This window comes from Myotis nattereri (assembly GCF_964212035.1).
Source record: "Myotis nattereri genome assembly, chromosome: 12".
In the NCBI taxonomy this organism is placed as follows: domain Eukaryota; kingdom Metazoa; phylum Chordata; class Mammalia; order Chiroptera; family Vespertilionidae; genus Myotis; species Myotis nattereri.
The window spans coordinates 4,657,177-4,675,912 of NC_138087.1; the positions used below are offsets into that span (position 1 = coordinate 4,657,177).

The 18,736-nt window shown below is 56.1% G+C and overlaps 1 protein-coding gene across 1 annotated transcript in view; it reads left to right on the plus strand.

Moving 5' to 3' along the window:
- The window catches only part of WNK2 (WNK lysine deficient protein kinase 2), a gene marked incomplete at its 5' end in the record, with an annotated part of 77,082 nt that overhangs the window by 35,826 nt on the left and 22,520 nt on the right, over window positions 1–18,736 (plus strand). Inside the window, 7 exons of the mRNA XM_081104016.1 lie at window positions 8,109–8,932; window positions 9,286–9,355; window positions 10,600–10,679; window positions 10,782–11,404; window positions 12,871–13,085; window positions 13,942–14,130; window positions 14,802–14,900. Coding sequence (XP_080960142.1) covers window positions 8,109–8,932; window positions 9,286–9,355; window positions 10,600–10,679; window positions 10,782–11,404; window positions 12,871–13,085; window positions 13,942–14,130; window positions 14,802–14,900 — 2,100 coding nt within the window. The remainder of the gene's footprint in view (window positions 1–8,108; window positions 8,933–9,285; window positions 9,356–10,599; window positions 10,680–10,781; window positions 11,405–12,870; window positions 13,086–13,941; window positions 14,131–14,801; window positions 14,901–18,736) is intronic.

Consider the following 18,736-nt stretch of genomic DNA (forward strand, 5'->3'; position numbering starts at 1 on the left):
TGGGCTCCATACAGCTTTCAGAGCAGAGGACCCACATTGTGACTTGGCCTGGAGCCCACTGGCCTGCTTTGCAGAAGACGTTGGCAGCTTTTGCTGTCAAGGTAAGCAACAGCCATTGCTGCCACGGACCCTCCAGGGAGGGAGATGCTATTGCACTCCCCCAACCCCCAAAGAGCTTCTGCTGTGCTATCCTGGGACCAGGCCTGCCAGTTGCCTTCCCCAACCCCCTGCAGACCCCTGGTCCCAGAGCTCTGGCTGCTTTGGGTGCACACATGCTTTATTCCCCAGCTCCACGGTAGCTCCGTCCTAGTGTACCCCAGACACTGGAGGCCCTGCTGCTGTGGACTAGCCAGCACCCAGAATCTGGAGTTGCCATCACTCTGTGAGCATCTGCACTTTTAGACTTCTGCTTTGTTTTTGCACCATGGGGGCCTACACATCAGACACCAGTGCAGCCACTACCACAAGAGTGCCCACATCTGGACCTGGTGCCAAAGGGGATCCCCTTAGCCACAACATCCTCATGGGAGAAAAAGAGAGCAGAAGGTGCCCAGAAGCCTTCGCCACTGAAGACCCCAACGGCCCCCACAGCCACTTCAGCCAGTGGTTGAGGACACCCGAGGCCTTTGCCACTGCTGATCCCGCTGACAGAGCTGCACAGAGCCCCGTCGCCGGAACCACCCCATCCCATCTGGTGTCCTTGCACCTACTTGCAAGTGAAGGTCTTTACTCAACAAAATCAGTCTCTAATGACTAGAAGGGATGGCTGCACCATCAGATGCACAGATATCAACACAGGGCTACAGGAGACAGAAAAGCAAGGAACCATGACACCACCGCGTAAGCAATAATTTTTCAATAAGTGACCCCCGAAGAATTAAAGATCCATGAATTGCCAAAAAAATGAGCATAATATACTTTAAGGAAGTTTGGTGATCTTCAAGAGACAATTCAATAAAATCAGGAAAAACAGTATATGAACAAAATGAGAAGTTCAGTAGAGAAATCCTATATAATGAAAGCCTAATATACAAATTGACCAAATGGTGGAACAACCTGTGGAAAGACCAGTCGCTATGACACACACTGACCACCAGGGGCAGACACTTGATGCAGGAGCTGTCCCCTGGTGGTCAGTGCGCTCCCTCAGGGGGAGCGCCGCTCAGCCAGAAGCTGGGCTCACAGCTGGCAATCGCAACGGCACTGGCGGGAGCCTCTCCTGCCTCCATGGTAGCACTAAGGAGCAGCTAGCCAAGCTGTAAGGAGCAGCGAGCCAGCAGGTGGGTGGTAAGGAGCGAGGAGTCCCGGACTGTGAGAGGGTGCAGGCTGGGCTGAGGGACCTCCCTCCCCCCACCAGTGCACGAATTTTACGCACCAGGCTTCTAGTAGAAATAATAAGAACCAAACAGAAATTCTGGAGTTGAAGATACAACAAATGAAAGAAAAATGCAGTAGAGGGCATCAAAAGCAGACTTGTTCAAGCAGAAAAAAAGAATCGGTTTATTTGAAATTATCAAGTCATAGGAGCAAAAAGGAAGAAGAGTGAAAAATGTAAAGGAAGGCTGTGTCAATTATAGGCACCAGGAAGCAAGTGATATTTGCATTATGGAATCCCAGAAGGAGAAAGCACAGAAATCCCCAAATGTAGGAAGAGCTACACACATCCAGGTATATGAGTCTCATAGGTCCCCACACATACTCAACCCAAAGGAGACTTGATCAAGACACAGTAACATAAAACTATCAAAAAATCCAAGACAAAGAATTTCGAAAGCAGCAGGGGAAACCCCCACTAATTCCTATGTTCCCAGGCTTTCCGCAGATTTCTCAGACACCTTGCAGGCCAGGAAAGGGTGGAAATAATATAATCGAAGTGCTGGGAGGATGAAACTGACACCCAAGGACACTTCAATTGGCAAAACTGTTCTTCAGAAATGAACTCAAGGCTTTCCTACGTTAAAAAAAAAAAAAAGTTGCAGGAGCTCCTCACCACTGTGTCTGCCTCACAAGGCACGCTAAGGGGAGCTCTTCAAGCTGAAGGGAAAGGACACCAGTTAGCAACATGGAGACACAGGAAGGATGAAATCCACAGGTAAAGCACATGTACCGTCATTCAGAACAGTAGCATAATGGTTGTGTGTAAACCACGTAATTCAAGTAAAAAGGTTAAAAAAGTATTTAAAATAATTATAGTAATTTTTAATGGATACACAATATAAAAAGATGTACATTGTGACATCAAAGACATTAAATGTGTGGGAAAGTAAAAGTGTAGAGTTTTTGTATGTAATCAAAGTTAACAACTTAAAATAGACTGACAACTATATTTTTAACATAAGCCTCCTGGTAATCACACAGCGAATACCTGTAGTAGATGCACAAAATATAAACAGTGATTACCGCTGTGGAAAAAATCATCTAATCACAAAGGTACGCCATGCAAAAGAGGAAGAAAGAAACGACAAAACAGCAATATGTCCTAAGTTCTTACTTTTCAATAATTACTTTAAATGTAAAGGGACTAAGTTCTCCAATCAAGAGATATAAAGTACCTGAATGGATTAAAAACACAAGATAAAACTATATACTCTCTACAAGAGACTCACTTCGGCTTTAATGACACATGAAAGTGAAGGTTGGAAAAAAATATTCCAGGTTGATGTAAACCAAAGACCAGGAATAGTTATACTTACATCAGACAAAAATAGACATTAGGTCAAAATTTGTATCAATAGATAAATATCATTTTATAATGATAAAGGATCAATTCACCAAGAGGATATAGCAATTGTAAATATATACGCTCCCAACATTAAAGCACCAAAATATATTAAGCAAATATTAACAGATTTGCAGGCAGAAATAGACAGCAATGCACCAATACTAGGGACTTTAATACCTCAGCCTTCAACATGGACAGATCACCCAGACAGAAAATGAATAAGGAAATACTGGACTTAACACCATTTAGAACACATGGACCTCACAAGTGCACATGAAACCTTCTCCCGAGAGGTAATGTATCAGACCACAAAACACGTCTTCACAAACCTGAAAAGGTTAAAGTCACATCAGGTTCTCTTTTCCAACCACATTGGAGATCGGCAACAGGAAGGCTGGAAAAGGCACAAATACGTGGGAATTAAACAGCACACTTTGGAATAGCCAGTGGGTCAAAGGAGAAATCAAAAGAGAAATAAAAATATACCTTGAGAAATGAAAATGGAAACAGCATCCTGAAACTAATAGGATGTAGCAAAAACAGTTTTAAGAGGAAAGTTTAGACCACATTAAGAAACAAGAAAAATTTAAAACAACCTAACTTCACACCTCAAGACCTAGAAAAAGAAGGACTAAGGCTTATAGCAGAAGGAAGAAAAAAGATAGGAGCAAAAATGAATGAACTAGAGATGATAAAAATGTAGGAAAGATCAATGAAACCAAGAGGTAGTTTATTGAAAAGTTAAACAAAATTGACAAATCTCTAGACTACAAAAAGGACAAATTAATAAGATTAGAATCGAAAGAAGAGACATTACAACTGTAATACAAGGAATCATAAGAGACTACTGTGAATAATTGTGATCTAACATATTTGGTAACCCAGAAAAAAACTGTGTAAATTCCTAAAAGCATTGTGCAACCTACCAAGACTGAATCATGAAGAAATAGAAAATCTGAATGGACCTATACCTAGTAAGGAGATTAAGTCAGTAATCAGTAATGTCTCAACAGTGGAAAGTCCAGGACTAAATTACTTCACTGGTGAATTCTACCAAACATTTAAAGAAGAATTAATACTAGTCCTTCTCAACCTCTTTCACAAATAAAATGGAAGAGGAGGGGACACCTCTAAACTCATTTTATCAGGCCAGAATTACCATGATAACAAAACTAGATGAGGACATGACAAGAAAACAAAACTATAGGCTAGTGTCCTTGATGAATATAGATGCAGAAATTCTCAACAAAATACGAGCATTATAAACTCAACAGCACATTAAAAGAACCGTATACTATGATCATGAGATTTATTCTTGAGATGCAAGAATGGTTAAATATAAGCAAAACAAAACAAAAAACAAATATGATACACCACATTAACAGAATGAAGGGTAAAACCATGATCATTTCAATAGATTCAGAAAAAAAAATACTTAACAAAATTCAACATCCTTTCATGATTAAAAACTTTCAACAAATAAGGAATAAAAGAAATGTACCTCAACATAATAAAGGCCATATACAGAAGCCCACAGCTAACATCATACTCAGTGGTGAAAAGCTTAAAGTTTTTCTCTGAGGTTAAGAACAAGACAAGAATGCCCACTCTGACCACTTCTATTCAACATTGTGTTGGACGGCCTAGCCAGAGCAGTTAGGCAAGAAAAAGAGCTAAAATGTATTATAATCAGAAAGGAAGAATAAAATTGTTTCTGTTTGCAGATGACATAGTCTTACATGTATAAAACCTTAAAGTCTCCACTAAAGTGGTTAGAACTAGTAAGTGAACTCAGTGAAGTTGCAGGATACAAACTCAACCTGCAAAAATCAGTTGTACTTCCATACACTAACCGTGAACTACCGACAGGTGAATGAAGAAAAGCAACCCCGTACAGTAGCATAAAAAACCAACTTTGGAATCAGTTTCACTAGGGAGACGAAGCCCTGTATACTGAAAACTGTGAGACCTTAGTGAGCAAGACGGAAATAAATGGAACGCTATCGTGTGCTGTGGGGTTGGAAGAATTAATATCGGTAAAATGTCCAACTCCCAAACCTTCTACAGAGTCAGTGCAATCCCTGTGAGAATTCCAATTGCATTTTTCACAGAAATAGGAAAAACAACCCTAAGTTCATTTGGAATCACAAAAGACCCCAAATAGCCAAAGCAATCTTGAGAAAGAACAAAGCTGGAGGCATCTCATTTCCTAATTTCAAATTCTGTTGCAACGCCGTAGTAATCAAACAGCATTGTACTGGCGTAAAAGCAGACACTTAGACTAATAGCATAGTGGGGCCATGCACATGCAGTCAGTTAACCTCTGACAAGGGTGCCAGCACACAGTGGGGAAAGACAGTCTCTTCAGTAAACGGTGCTGGGAAAGCTGGATCTCCACATGCAGAAAAATGAAAGTGGGTCCCTACCTCTACCATTAAGGAAAATCAACTCAAAATGGATAAAAGACTTAAACATAAGACCTGAGACCATAAAACTCCCGGAAGAAAGCAGGGGAACCTCCTTGATACTGGTTATGGCAATGATTTTTTTTTTTTTTTTTTTGCATCTGACAATAAAAGCACAAGCAACAAAAGCAAAAATTGGAAGTGGGACCACGCCACACAGAAAGGCTGTGGCACAGCAGAAGTGCCATCAACAAAATGAAAAGGCAGCTGCGGATGGGAGGACATACTTGCCAGTCATACATCTGATAAGAGGCTAATATCTAAAATATGGAAGGGCCTCACAGAGCTCAAGAAAAAAGAAAACCAATAATTCAGTTGGAAAAAGGCAGAGGACACGAGGGGACGTCTCTCCCAGGAGACATGCAGACGGCCCCTGGAAAGGCGCTTGGCGGCACTGACATCAGGGAAGTGCGTGCAGTCCGTGCCGAGCGTCACCTGGCACCCGTGAGGATGGCTCTGTTACAGAAGACAGTGGATGAGCCTTGGCCAGTTTGGCCCAGTGGATAGAGCATTGGCCTATGGATCAAAGGGTCCTGGGTTCGATTTCAGTCAAGGGCACACACCTTGGTTGCAGGCTTCTCCGCGGGCCGGGCCCTGGTCAGGGCTGGTGCAGGAGGCAACCGATCAATGTGTTTCTCTCACATCGATATTTCTCTCGTCTTTCCCTCTCCCAACTCTCCCTAAAAATCAATGGGAAAATATCCTTGGGTGAGAATTAAAAAAGAGAGAGAAAAAAGCAGTAGATGCCGTGCTGGAGAGGATCGGGGAATAGGGACCCCTAGTCCTCACTGTCGATGAGAATGTATACTGGTGCAGCCACTGTGGAGGTTCCTCAGAAAGTAGTCCTGCCTTTTAGCCCAGCAGTCCACTCCCGGGTGTGCAGCCAAAGGAAGCGAAATCCCTGTCTGGGGATGGCCGCACCTGCGTGCTATTGCGGCAGCATCCCAACAGCAAGACGTGGGAACAGTGTCAGCACCTGATGGGGTAAAGCAAATGGGGTAAATGTGTGTACAGTGGGGAATTCTTCAGCCTTAAGGAGAAGGGAAGCCTGTGACAGTATAGAGGCACACGGAGGTCCTTATCTGTGGGAAATAAGCCAGAGAGAGACAAACACTGCATGATCTCAATCATAGGTGGAATTGGGGGGCGGGGGGATAAAGTCGAACTCAGAACCAATGAGAGAAATGGCGGTTGTCAGAGGCACGGTGTGAAGGAGAAGCATTTGACCATCTCAGTAGATGGAGGAAAACATTTAATCAAATTCTACATTCATTCATGGCTTTATTATCTTTTATGGGACAGTACACCTTTATCTAAATATCAAAACAAACTCACAACAAAATCCTTCCTCTCTGTGTAGCTGCAGTAATGCCAACGGAGAGCGGTGAGGCGGGAGGATGAGAACCGGTGTGGTTTGCCGTTTTGCAGTGAGAGTGCCCCCGTGTGGTGTGTGTGTGATGGTTTGGATGAGAACTGGGAGGATGATGACTGCAGGACACAGCAGCCTCTCAACGGACTTTCCCGGCTGCCACTAAGGCAAACTATTCTTACCCACAATGCAGCAGTTGTTACTAAATAAATGCTCCTCCGTCTGTTGTATGCCTTTGGTTTATTCCAAAGTCCTGGAATAATTGTTGTTTTCAATACGTATTTTGTCCAGTTTTATATCTGTTTTGGGGGGAGAGGATTTGCCAGCCTTTTTACCCACGGTTGCTGGAACTCAATCATTTAATTTTTACTTGAATTGATTTTTTTCTGAGCTCATGTTTTCATGTTTATGGAGTCTGTATTATCTGCCCAGGGTTGCCATGACAGGGTGTTCCAAGCCAGGTGACTTAAAACAACAGAAATGTCTGTTCTCACAGTTCCGAAGGGGGAGACTGAAATGCGGTGCCGGCGGTGCCGGGCTCCCCGAAGGCTGCAGGGCATCTGCGCGGTGCCGCCCGTCTGTGGACGCATCCCGCCATCTGCCTCTGTGGTCCCAAGACTCTCCCTCGTGTCTGCACTTCGTCTTCCCTGTGTGTGTCCTTTAGTGACTTTAATTAACAGGGACCTAAGTACTTTTATTTTAAAAGCAATAGGAAATTCTCCCTTGCTGCTGTGTGGAGTGCTTTCTCTCTGAAAGACCAACATAAGGATACACATCATCCCCACTTCCCCTCAGTACCCTCCTGGAGGTGCGGAGGGGAGGGTCAAGGAGGTGGAGGGAGAGGAGAAAGGGAGAAAGAAGTAGCAAAAAGAAGGAAAAGAAGCCGAGGCCTGCCTCACACAGTGCAACCTGAATAGTGTGGCGGGGACAGCTCACCCTGGCGCCCCGGGGCCTCGCTCTGCAGCGAGTTTAAGAGCGCGCCCTGTCTGCTTCCTGTAAATGTTTAAGGACGTGTCGAGGTGGTCAGACAAAAGCTTTATTTTTCGTTTGAGGAAAATGCCATTCATTTCAAAACAAGGTTTTTTAAAGCAAAGTTTTACTTGGAGTTGGTACCAACTTAAGGCATCCACTCTTCTATTATCTGTCCAATATTGCCTACTCTGTAAGTGGAAATAAATACATACTTCCTGCCGTGTAGTAAGATGCTCAGAGCTGAATGGCAATTCTGATTTCTTGATGTAACTCAGTGTTGGTGTACATAAAAGGGGAGGTTCCATTTTAACATTACCACTTTTTATTAAAAATTTGGACAGAATAAGATACCTTATCTTATCCTAAGAAGCCCTTGCTATAGCATTTATTGTATTGGGGCAAATTATAATTCAAGGAATATGTGTGTTCAAAGTTGCCCTGTTTTGAAGCTGATGCATCAGAGAAAAGGAGAGGAGACCAGTGTGTGGGTGCTGCCGGCGCGTGCAGGGCACATTTTTGGCAGCAGGTGCCAGGTGACCAGGACCAGCGGGCACAGAGGTGCCTCTTCTGTTTCTTCCAGACCCAGCTCCCTGCAAAGACCAGTTGTCCTTGAAGGAAAAGCCCAGCGCCCCGGCCGGTGTGCAGCCTCCGAAGCCACCAGGCTCCAGGGACACCACCGGGGGCACACCAGCCCCTGCGGTGCCATCCTCCCCTCCTGTGACTGCTGTGCCCCAGGACATGGCCGCACCAACCGCCAGCCCCAGGCCAGAACCAGCGAGGGGCGCTGCCATGCAGGCAGGGGCCCCAGTGACCTCTCAGGGGATGGCCAACGAGTGTGATGCCCCCCAGCCGCCGGCAGAGACTCGTGATGCCCAGCTGGCTGCTAGGCCCCTGGATGTGGCCCCAGGGCCCTGCGCCTCCCCTCCAGAGGCCCCTCTTCACCCCCCAGGCCTCGGGGGGCCCACCTCAGCCAACGAGGCCAACACCCAGATGGATGCCCCGCCAGCTACGGCCCCTGTGCCCAGTGCCTCCAGCGAGACCCCTCAGCCTGCCCTGGGCCAGTCCCTGCCTCCTCTCCCTAACGCGGTGGGAGCTGCTAGCCTGGCTGCCCCCCAGCTCCCAAGCCCTCCTCTGGGGCCCAGCACCCTCCCCCAGCCACTGTCAGCCTTGGAGTCGGACGGGGAAGGGCCGCCTCCCAGGGTGGGCTTCGTGGACAGCACCATCAAGAGCCTGGATGAGAAGCTGCGGACCCTGCTCTACCAGGAGCACGTGCCCACCTCCTCAGCCTCGGCCGGGACCCCGGTGGACACGGGAGACCGAGACTTCACCCTGGAGCCCCCGAAAGGGGATCCGCCCTGCACAGAGGCCTCCACGGGGGGCCTGGCCCTGCCACCCCAGCTGGTGGTGAGTGCTGGCCTGGCCAGAGGTGCCATCCTGGGCCAGGGGTCTGGGTGGGGGTAGGGCCAGCTCTGGTCTGGCCATGCAGCACCGCCTCCCTCCAGCCGGCGCTCCTGCTCCGAGACCCACCTCTGAGCCCGACCTGCCCAGTGTGTTTTGCAGCAAGTGGCCAGTATGGGGGGCGCAGGGTGTGGTGTGCGAGTCAGGACCCGGCGGCAGAGACTCATGTATGTGTGTGGAGCGCCTGGGCCGCCCGGCGCCAGCCTGGAGGAGGCAGCGTGGGCGGGGAGAGCTTTACGGTTCAGCTGCAGGGATGGCAGCAAGTGAGGCTCCTGGCTCCTCTCTATTTCTTCCTGCAGCTGGACCAGCCCGGACTGGCACCTGGGCCGGCAGCTGCGCTGGAGCAGGCCAGAGCCTCGCCAGGGACAGGTGATGAGCCCAGTCGCCGACCCGCCCCAGGGCCCGGGGGGCACGGTGCACCCTCACTCTTCCGCCCCAGCGCCAGGGCAGAGCCCGTCATGGCGCCTTAGTACGTGCTCATGCGCCAAGAGAAAGTCCACAGTCTGGGCGCGGTGGCCCTTCCTCCGCCTGGCGGGGTGTCAGCCTGTCAGTGCAGCCGGCTGACGGTGCCACCGGCATGGGTTTTGTCGCATGTGGGTCTTGGCTCAGGCCGGACTCCCAACATCAGCTCGCTCTACTCTGTCATTCACTCCTCACAGCAGTTCTGGGAACGCGGCTCAGAAATACCAGGCTGCGCTCCCATTCTATAGAGGGCAAACTGGGGCTGCCTCGGTGACCTTCCCTAGACACAGCAGTAGGGCCAGGCATCTGCCCTATTGATCTGCACCTTCCAGGGCCTCATGAGGCCTGTTCATACCAGACCCTGTCAGGGAGAGCGGTGACACCATGAGGTGGGAGAGGTGAGAGGGAGAGGTGACACCATGAGGTGGTAGAGGTGAGAGGGAGAGCGGTGACATCTTTGGGTGGTAGAGGTGAGAGGGAGAGGTGACACCATTGGGGGGTAGAGGTGAGAGGGAGAGCGGTGACACCATTGGGGGGTAGAGGTGAGAGGGAGAGCGGTGACACCTTTGGGTGGTAGAGGTGAGAGGGAGGGAGGTGACACCATCAGGTGGTAGAGGTGAGAGGGAGAGTGGTGACACTATTGGGGGGTAGAGGTGAGAGGGAGAGAGGTGACACCATTGGGGGGTAGAGGTGGCAGAGACTCATGATGCCCAGCTGGCTGCTAGGCCCCTGGATGTGGCCCCAGGGCCCTGCACTTCCCCTCCAGAGGCCCCCCATCACCCTGCAGGCCTCGGGGAGCCCGCCTCAGCCAAGGAGGCCAACCCCCAGATCGATGCCCCGCCAGCTCCGGGCCCTGTGCCCAGTGCATCTGGCGAGACCCCTCAGCCTGCCCTGGGCCAGTCCCTGCCTCCTCTCCCTAACACGGACAGGTGACCATCACTGTGTCGAGGGCCTGCTGAGACCCGAGTGGAATTGGGCTGACACCTGCTTCCTCCCAGGCTCTAGGGCGCCCCCTGTGAAGACGGGGAGGTTGGGACAGCTGCCCGCTGTGGCGCCTTTTCTCCCACCGTGCCCTCCCTGTGATTCCCTGGCCTGAGCGCGGCCGGCCCTTGTCCTGGCTCTCGCCCGAATGATGGTGTCCCTGTTCCCAGCAGCACCTGTGGGCAGCACACTGGGCCCCGAGGGAGGCCAGGCAGCCTCGGGCTCACCTGCAGCACCCAGGGCCCCTCAGGTAGGTGGTTTTCCGCGATGAGACCGTGAGGGGCTCGGCCGGGTGGTGGAGTTCGCTCTCTCTGGTATTCGTGTGGAATCGTTTCTTTTCCTGTTTCCCAAGGACACCCCCGCGCCCACCGTTCCCGCACACCTGGAGCCCGCAGACCAGAGCGGCCGGGCCGGCCCCCTCCAGCCCGCTGGTGCCCTGACCTCAGGGTCCCCTCAGAAGCAGCCAGGGCAGCGGGACGGCAGCTCTCCAGCCAAAACCGTGGGCCGGTTCTCCGTGGTCAGCACCCAGGACGAGTGGACCCTGGCCTCCCCCCACAGCCTGCGGTACTCGGCCCCGCCTGACGTGTACCTGGAGGAGGCGCCCCGCAGCCCCGACGTGAAGCTGGCCCTGCGCCGGGCGCAGACGGCCTCCTCCCTCGAGGTCTGCCAGGAGCCCTTGTCCAGCGACTCTGGGGACGAGCGTGCCCCCGGGAGGCCCCCGGCGCTGAGGCCGGGCTCCCTGCCCCGCAGCAGCGGCAGCTCGGCTGGCGACTTCGTGAGGAAGGCCGCCGCCCTCCTGCACAGGTCGGCGGGGGCCGGCGCCCCGGGCCCCGAGGCCCCCCGCAGGGCGGGCGTGAAGGTCCCCACCATCAGTGTGACCTCCTTCCACTCCCAGTCGTCGTACATAAGCAGTGACAACGACTCGGAGCCCGAGGATGCAGACATCAGGAAGGAGCTGCAGAGTCTGCGAGAGAAGTAGGTCCCGGGCGGTGGCCGCGGAGGCCCAGGCCCTGCCATGCGCCCCAGGGCGTGGGCCGGTGCCGGGCAGAGCGATGCTGCTGTGCTGTGGGCTTGGCCCCTGGTCTTGGGGCGGTGCCTCTTCCCGCACGGCCGCCCCCTCCTGTGGCCTCAGCAGGACAGCCGGGTGTTGCTCAGACCAGGCCCCTCACGCTGCGTCTGAAGTGCGGCCACCACCTGGTCAGGGCCCCAGCAAGCTGCACCCTGGCCTCCTGGGCAGGAGGACCCCATGTGGTTGCTACCGTGGGAGAAAGCTGAGGGTGGAGAGCTCTGGGGCGGACCCAGGAGCTGCCCACAGGCCCAGGAGCCTAACCAGCCTCTCCTGCTCCTCCCTCTGGGTGGGCAGGCAGGGCTGTGCCTGCAGGGAGGGGGCAGGAGAGCTTGCCTGCCCTGCCCTGCCCTGGCCCCTGGCCCCCTCCCCCCACCCCTTGAGGGGCCAGCCCCTCCCTTCCCCACCCCCTCATCCCTGCCCTGGGCACCCGATACTTGAGCTCCCTCCCCTGGTGCCTTGTGTCAGCCCCCTGGACACCCTGTGGGCAGACAGTGCCTGCCTTCCCACCTGCACTGGCAGTTCTTAGAGCCCCAGAGCCCCATAATCTGAGAGGCCCACTTTGGGCAGGACTTGGAGAGCGTGCGGGTCTCCCCCAAGTCCTGAATCAGGCCCTCCCAGCTGACCAGGCATCCCTCCCCCACTCCAGCCAGCTTCCCCCTGGAAACTTCACACTCTGTGAATCTAATCTGATGCAATAGCACTTTTCTGTTTAGAGAATCATTTTTCTAAAACAAATCTGGCAGGCGCGGAAGACGTAATAGGAGAAATTAGAACTTTTTTCCTTCTGCCTAACCGTGAGAACACCTGTTTCCCCGCCACACACCAAAGAGGTGGGCGAGGCTGCCCACAGCCAGGCTTTCCACCTGTGCGGCCTGCCAGGTCCGCTCTCCCCGTGGGGGTGGTGCCCGAGCTGGGAGCCCCTGGCAGGGAGGGGCTGCAGCCAGGGCCTCAGATCCCTGGCTGACCACATGTCTCCACTCGCCCCTGCCGTGCCCTCTGAGAGACCCTGGTGCTAGCTCCCTGTGGGGAGGAGAAAACAGCTCGTAAACGAGGCACCTCCCAGTTCTGAGTGCTGGTTAATCACTGGATTATGTACAGGGTTTATATTGTGAGCATAAATGTGTGAAGGTGTCCATACCCCAGCCTCCCCCCACACCAGAAAAACCAAAACAAACAACCCAGCCTGTTCCAAGCCTGGAGGGAACCGCATCTCTGCAGGCTGGTCAGGGCCCCTTGAGTCCCACGTGGTTGAGATGTAAACAGGAAGACGTTGGAATAAATGCCGGCTCCTTTGAGCAGCCACACTGCCCACGCTCCCCGTCCGCCCGGGGCCCGGGAGGCCCACCCAGCCCTCCTCTGCTCCCCCCTGCAGGCACCTGCGGGAGATCTCAGAGCTGCAGAGCCAGCAGAAGCGAGAGATTGAAGCCCTGTACCGCCGCCTGGGCAGGACGCTGCCCCCCAACCTGGGGCTCTTGCACACGGCCCCCCCTGCCGGCCGCCGGAGGAAGGCCAGCAGGAGCAAGCTGAAGGCTGGGAGGCTGCTGACTCCACTGGTGCAGCAGCTCAAGGTCGTGGCCTCCAGCACAGGTCGGCCCTGTGCCCTGCTGGGGGCTGGGCTGGGGGCTGGGCAGGTGGAGGCAGGCACCCAGACCTGGAGGGGCGCTTCTTCACCCCCCATGCGAGTGGGCCATGGGGCTGTGGCGGGCTGGGCCCCTATGCTGTGGCCAGAGGAAAGGACCCAGCCCGGGAGTTGCAGTGAGGAAGGGCGGGGGGGGGGGGGGACGGGGGGCGGGGGGGGGGGGCTCAGGCTCTCCAGAGCAGGGGCTGCTCTTCCCCGTGGGCTCCGCCCCGCAGGGTGCTGCCAGGACGGGGCTGTTTCCTGGCCCGTTTCTTAGACATATGTCACCTGCTGACAGTGGGGGCTGAGCAGCTGCCTTGCGGGAGGGGGAGGGTGGTGGGGCTCCAGCCCTTGCCCACAGCCCCCAGCACTGAGGTTGCCCGTGGACCCTGAGCCCTTGCACCCTGGGGTGGAGACCCAGTGAGTTGAAACGCTCGGTCACGCCAGGTGGGAAGCTGGCCACAGGCCCTCCCTCTTGGCGTCGAATGGCACCTGCAGGGTGTGGGGCACAGGTGCAGAGCCACAGGCCCCAGGCCCGCCTGAGAGCCGACGGAGTGAGGAGGCTCGCTGGCCCGAGCAGCCAGGGCCTCCGGAGCTGCCATGTCCTTCCCATGCGTTGGCGTGAGGCAAGCCCGGTCGGTGAGGTCGACCAGTGGAGACTGGTCATTCCTTTAATCCTCCCACCTCGCCCACGTGGCTCACCAGCCCCTGCAGGGACTCAGCTTCCCCAAGGTCACCCAGCAACAAGCAGAGAGGACAGCTGCGCACCGTGCTGGCCGGCTGCCCTCGGCACCTCATCGTGCCTGTCCCCTTCTCCCCACTCAGGTCACTTGTCAGACTGCAGCCGCGCCCCTCTTGCCCAGGACCCCGCCAGGGCCGGGGCAGGGCCCGCCGCAGCGGCAGACTCCTGTGGGAAGGCAGTGCAGACCCAGCAGCCTTGCTCCGTGCGGGCCTCCTTGTCTGCAGACATCTGCTCCGGCTTAGCCAGTGACGGGGGCGGAGCGCACGGCCCAGGTGATTCCCAGCTTGCCGCCTCTGAGCATGTGCTAGCCACGCAGGCCGTGTGGTGTAGAGGGGACGTGCGCTGTGGCCAAGGCTGCCGACAGCTTCTGAAAGACGTGATCCTAGAGGTAGCCTTTGAATGAAAAGAGTGGGTGGCCACGCATCAAGGCTTTAAGTGGCTCCGAGGGAGGCATGCTTGGCTAGAGCAGCCTGGGGAGGGACCACAGGTCAGACGTGGCCTCAGTCTGCTGTGTGGTCTGTGCCGGGTGCAGGTGCCGCCCGCTCTGCCCTGCCCCGTTCCCTGCCACACATGGGTCCAGAAGGGCCGCTGGGGGCCCAGGGCGCAGCTCTGGAGATGGGAGTTGGGCCTTGAGGTGGAATGGCCGTGGACACAGCAGCTGTGCGATGAGGCGCTTCTCCCACGCCATCTCTGTGCAGAGGCGTGGGGACCACAGCCCCTCCGGCCCCTGCCCTGCCCCGCACGCGCTCCTGGGTCTGCCTCTCTTCCGCTCCAGCGCTTCCTCCTTTCCATTATGTGGTCAGTGGCTGTGGTCCTCGGGGCTGGGCTAGGTGCAGCCGTGGATGCTAAGTGACGAGGCTGAGTGGCTGGTGGTGCAGGAGGCAGCCCGAGACTGTACTTGATGCCTGTCTCTCTGTTCTCTTCCCTCTATATTCACTTGCAGGCTGGACGGTTTACCACCCAACGTCTGAGAGAGTGACCCATAAGTCTAGTAGCAAACCTCGCGCTCGATTCCTCAGTGGACCCGTGTCTGTGTCCATCTGTCTGTATTTGTTCTTTTGTATTTTATCACCTCCCGGCCCTTGGTTCTCCCTCCCCTCTCCCTGTCTCCATCACCTTCCATATGCTTTATAGGAGCCTCCCCTACACCATTGACCTCCTTTATTTAATATCGAACAGAGCCTCGTCCACACCCACCCGCCTGGCCCCAGAAAGCACGGTGCATGCTCGCGGCTCCTGCCGGCACCGGCGCACGTGCAGCGGCCGCCTGAGCCCACGCAGACCCGCCCCGCCCCAGGCCGCTCTGCACTTCTCTTGTCACTTTGTATTTTTTTAACATTGGACATACTTTTATTTCTGTTGCGATTGTGGCAAATACACACTGTCCCCAGTTCCAGCAACAACAAGACAGCCCGGCCTTCTCTCCATGCATGCATGACGTGCTTCACACGTGTCTGGACTTTGAAGACATGCATGTGAGCGAGATAGTGCTGGCAGGTTACCGTACAAGGCCCGTGTCACAACATCCAGTAACCCCCACCCCCCTGCATGCAGACATGCCGAGCGCGCACGCCAGCTGGGACTCCCAGCCCCTCCCCTCTCGCCCCAGAACCTCCCAGCCCCTCCGGGGTCTCTAGCACCTGCACTGCACCTGGTGACTCCCCTCGCCTCAGGGCCAGCGAGGCAGCCGGCTGTGCAGCCCACAAGCCCCGTGACAGCACTCAGTCCCAGCCGCCCACACCCTGGTGCCCTCCTGCGACCAGGACGTGTGCCCAGGAATGGGGTACCTGCTCAGGGCTCTCCCAAATTGTTTCTTATTCCTCAGATGGATTGGCAAGTGAATCAAAAGCTGTGGGCTTTTAGATTTTTGTTTTTAACAGAAAATTAAGCTTTTTGCCAATTAGATTGGACATGCTGGTTTGGGGCGTGCGGTCTTTTGCTTGTACAATAAAGATACATTGTGCTTGCTGGGACCTGAGGCCACGCCCATGGGAGGCACCCATCCCCCCCAGAGGGCACGGCTCCTCCCAGGCAGCGGGCGGGTCGCAGGCAGGGACCAGGGAGCAGGGCCCAGGGACTGCCCGGCGCTCCTTGTTCAGGACAGATGCCGGTTCAGCTGGCGGGGCTCAGGCTGCTGGTCAGATGGGGGCCAGCTCTGTCACTCCTCTGCCTTGTGCGTGGCTGCCCGGGAGCTGTGGTGTGAGCACACCTGGGTTCCCAGGCATTTCTGTGGGAAGTACCTGCCAGCAGGAGCCTCCCCGGGGCTGGAGGAAAGCCAGCCTATGAGCAGCACCAGCCTCAGGCCATCACCACTTTCCCTGCAGAGCCACCTGGTTCTGCTTTTCTCTTTTAGGGTTTTCTCTTTTTTCACTATTACTTATTGTTCCAACATAAAAGACAAGTTTGAGGCCCAGCAGGGACAAGGAGATTAGGCTTTGCTTCCGCCCTGGCCCGGAGGAAAGGAAGGTGTGGGGCACAGCTTGGTGCAGACCCGCCTGGCCGGTGGTGGGTTTCAGGTGGCACCCGCTGCCTGGTTGGCCTGCTCCCTCGGGTGCTGGGAAGGCGATGACCCTGCTGTTTGCACAGCCCAGCCGGTTCTCAGGCCGTGAAGTGGCCCGCTGGCTCTGAGGCTGCAGTGAGCAGTGTGCAGCCTGCACTGGGCCCTCTTGTCTGGGGCATGGAGTCGTGAGCGCCCCTGCCCTTCGGTCGTGGTACCCACCCGGCCCTCGGCTCCTGGAGCTCCTGTCTGCAGGTGCCTGGTGTCCCAGGGGCACACCACAGGGGCGGGACATGGGTCTGGGAGGGCTGAGAGGTTGGCCACGGGGAGGCGGAGCGGAGCTGGAGTCAGGGTTGCGAGCCTGGCCGAGGCCGGAAGGAAAGCAGAGAATGGTCTTGTAGCCCCGCGGAGCTGAGGTCAGTGCCAGGCGCTGGGAGGCCTGGGCCGAGAGCAAGGTGGGCACAGCTTCAGCAGCTCAGGTGGGCGGCCCTGAGCAGGGCAGACCCTGCTGCCGTCCAGCTGCTGCTCGTCCTGCAGGCCCCCTGCCCCCCAGGTGAACGGCTTGGGGCGGCCGGGGCCAGTTGCAGAAGTGACGGTGTCCTGGTGTCCTGTTGTCAGCAGTTGTCAGGGAGGGGTCCTGGCTGTTCCAGCCCCAGCAGAGCGGCAGGGGCGCTCACGGCTCCATGCCCCAGACAAGAGGGCCCAGTGCAGGCCCCACGCTCCTCATTGGCCCTCCTGCCTCGGTTCCCCCAGACCAGAGGCAGGGCTCACATCCTCCGGGACTCGCTCTGCACACGGACCAGCAGACCCCGAGGCCCGCCTGAGCCTGGTGTGTTCCCCCTGCCCTCCCTGTGAGGACTTGCTGCGGTGGGTGTGGGAGCGGGCCCAGGGGGACCGAGGAGGAGAGCCCACGTGCGGCCCCGCACCTTCACTCGCGCAGGTCCGACTGGTGAGCGCTGGCCCGCAGGCTGTCTGAGGGGCTGACCCCTGTGCTTGGGCCTGTGCGTCCCAGATGGGGCTGCTGGGTGAAGCCCCCGGGCAGAGCAGACGCACCTGCTGCCCAGTGTCTGCTCCACAAACCAGTTTTGGCCCTTTCCTCAGCTTGAGAAGTGGGTGGCTCAGTACATACTAGTAGACGCCCAGAGCAGTACCTTGGTGCTCTCCCGTTTTCCTCTCTGCAGAACCGAGTGCGCACTGCCGCTGTCGGGGTGCACCACCCCTCAGCGACGGGCCTCATCATGGGGTGGGGAGCCCCGCGGGGCCCGGCCCTGTGGCAGCATGTGAGCACATGGCAGAGGCAGGTGTGGGTGTCTGTGGGCCTGGCCCATTTATAAGTAGCAGGGACCCTCGAGTTGGAGGCATCGCCTGGCAGCCAGCCAGAGGCCGGGGAGGTGGGGGCAGGTGCCCAGCAGGCACCCAGCCGGCTGGCTGTCCACACCAGGAGCAGCCCCTGTGCCTGTGCAGGGTGAATGTGGGGCGAAGGCGGGCCGCTCGGCACCCCTGCAGCCATGGGCCGCAAAGGACAGACTGCATGGCCTCCGTGCTGCCCGCAGGCAGGAGAGCAGCTGTCCTGCCCACGTGGACACTCCGAGTGTTCTGGGGCCTGGAAGCTGGCTCGTCTCTTCCCTGGGCCTTGGCTGAGGACAGAGTCCTGCCGGGGATACCCTACTCCACAGGAAACTAGGGGCGGGTGGGAGCTGGTCTGCTATTCACCCTTATGCCCCCGAGGCCTCCTCGGGCTTCCTTGTGGGGCCTGTGTCAGCCCCGTGTGGTTCCTGGCGCCCTGCATGGCTCCCGAGGCCTTGTGGGTGGGCGCCGGGTGTACCGCAGTGCAGGGTCCAGTCGCTTCGGTGAGCATCCAGGGCAGGCGTGGGCAGGCGCAGACCCTGGGAGAGGCCGAAGGGGCAGGGCTGTGCGCTCCAGCACACGGTGGCTGCTCTGCCTCAGCCCGGGGGCGTGAGCGCGGAGCATGGCCGGACAGGGCTGCTTTGTGGTTAAAGGTCAGCGGAGGGCCTGGAGCCGCTGTGCTCTGGCTTTCACCGGCCTGTCGGTGTGGGGTGGGGCCTGCATGGCTCTGCACCCTGAGCAGTGTTCTGGTGGCCGCCCCGGCCCTGGGTTTCCGGTGAGGTCTGTGTGGGCTTTCATTGAGGGCCCTCTGGGGGTCTGAGCAGGCACCTGGCGTGGTGGCCGTCTCACGGGAGGACAGGAGCCAGCCCTGCCCCAGAACTCCAGCCCGGTGGCCCGGCGGCCCCTCTCAGAACTCGGTTCGGCTGGAGACCTGGCTGGTGTTTGTCCCATGTTCTGGGTCGCCGGTTGGGGCCTGCTGCGGTCTTGACGCTGAGGCTCCCACCCCAAGAGCGTGACGGGGAGCGTGCAGACAG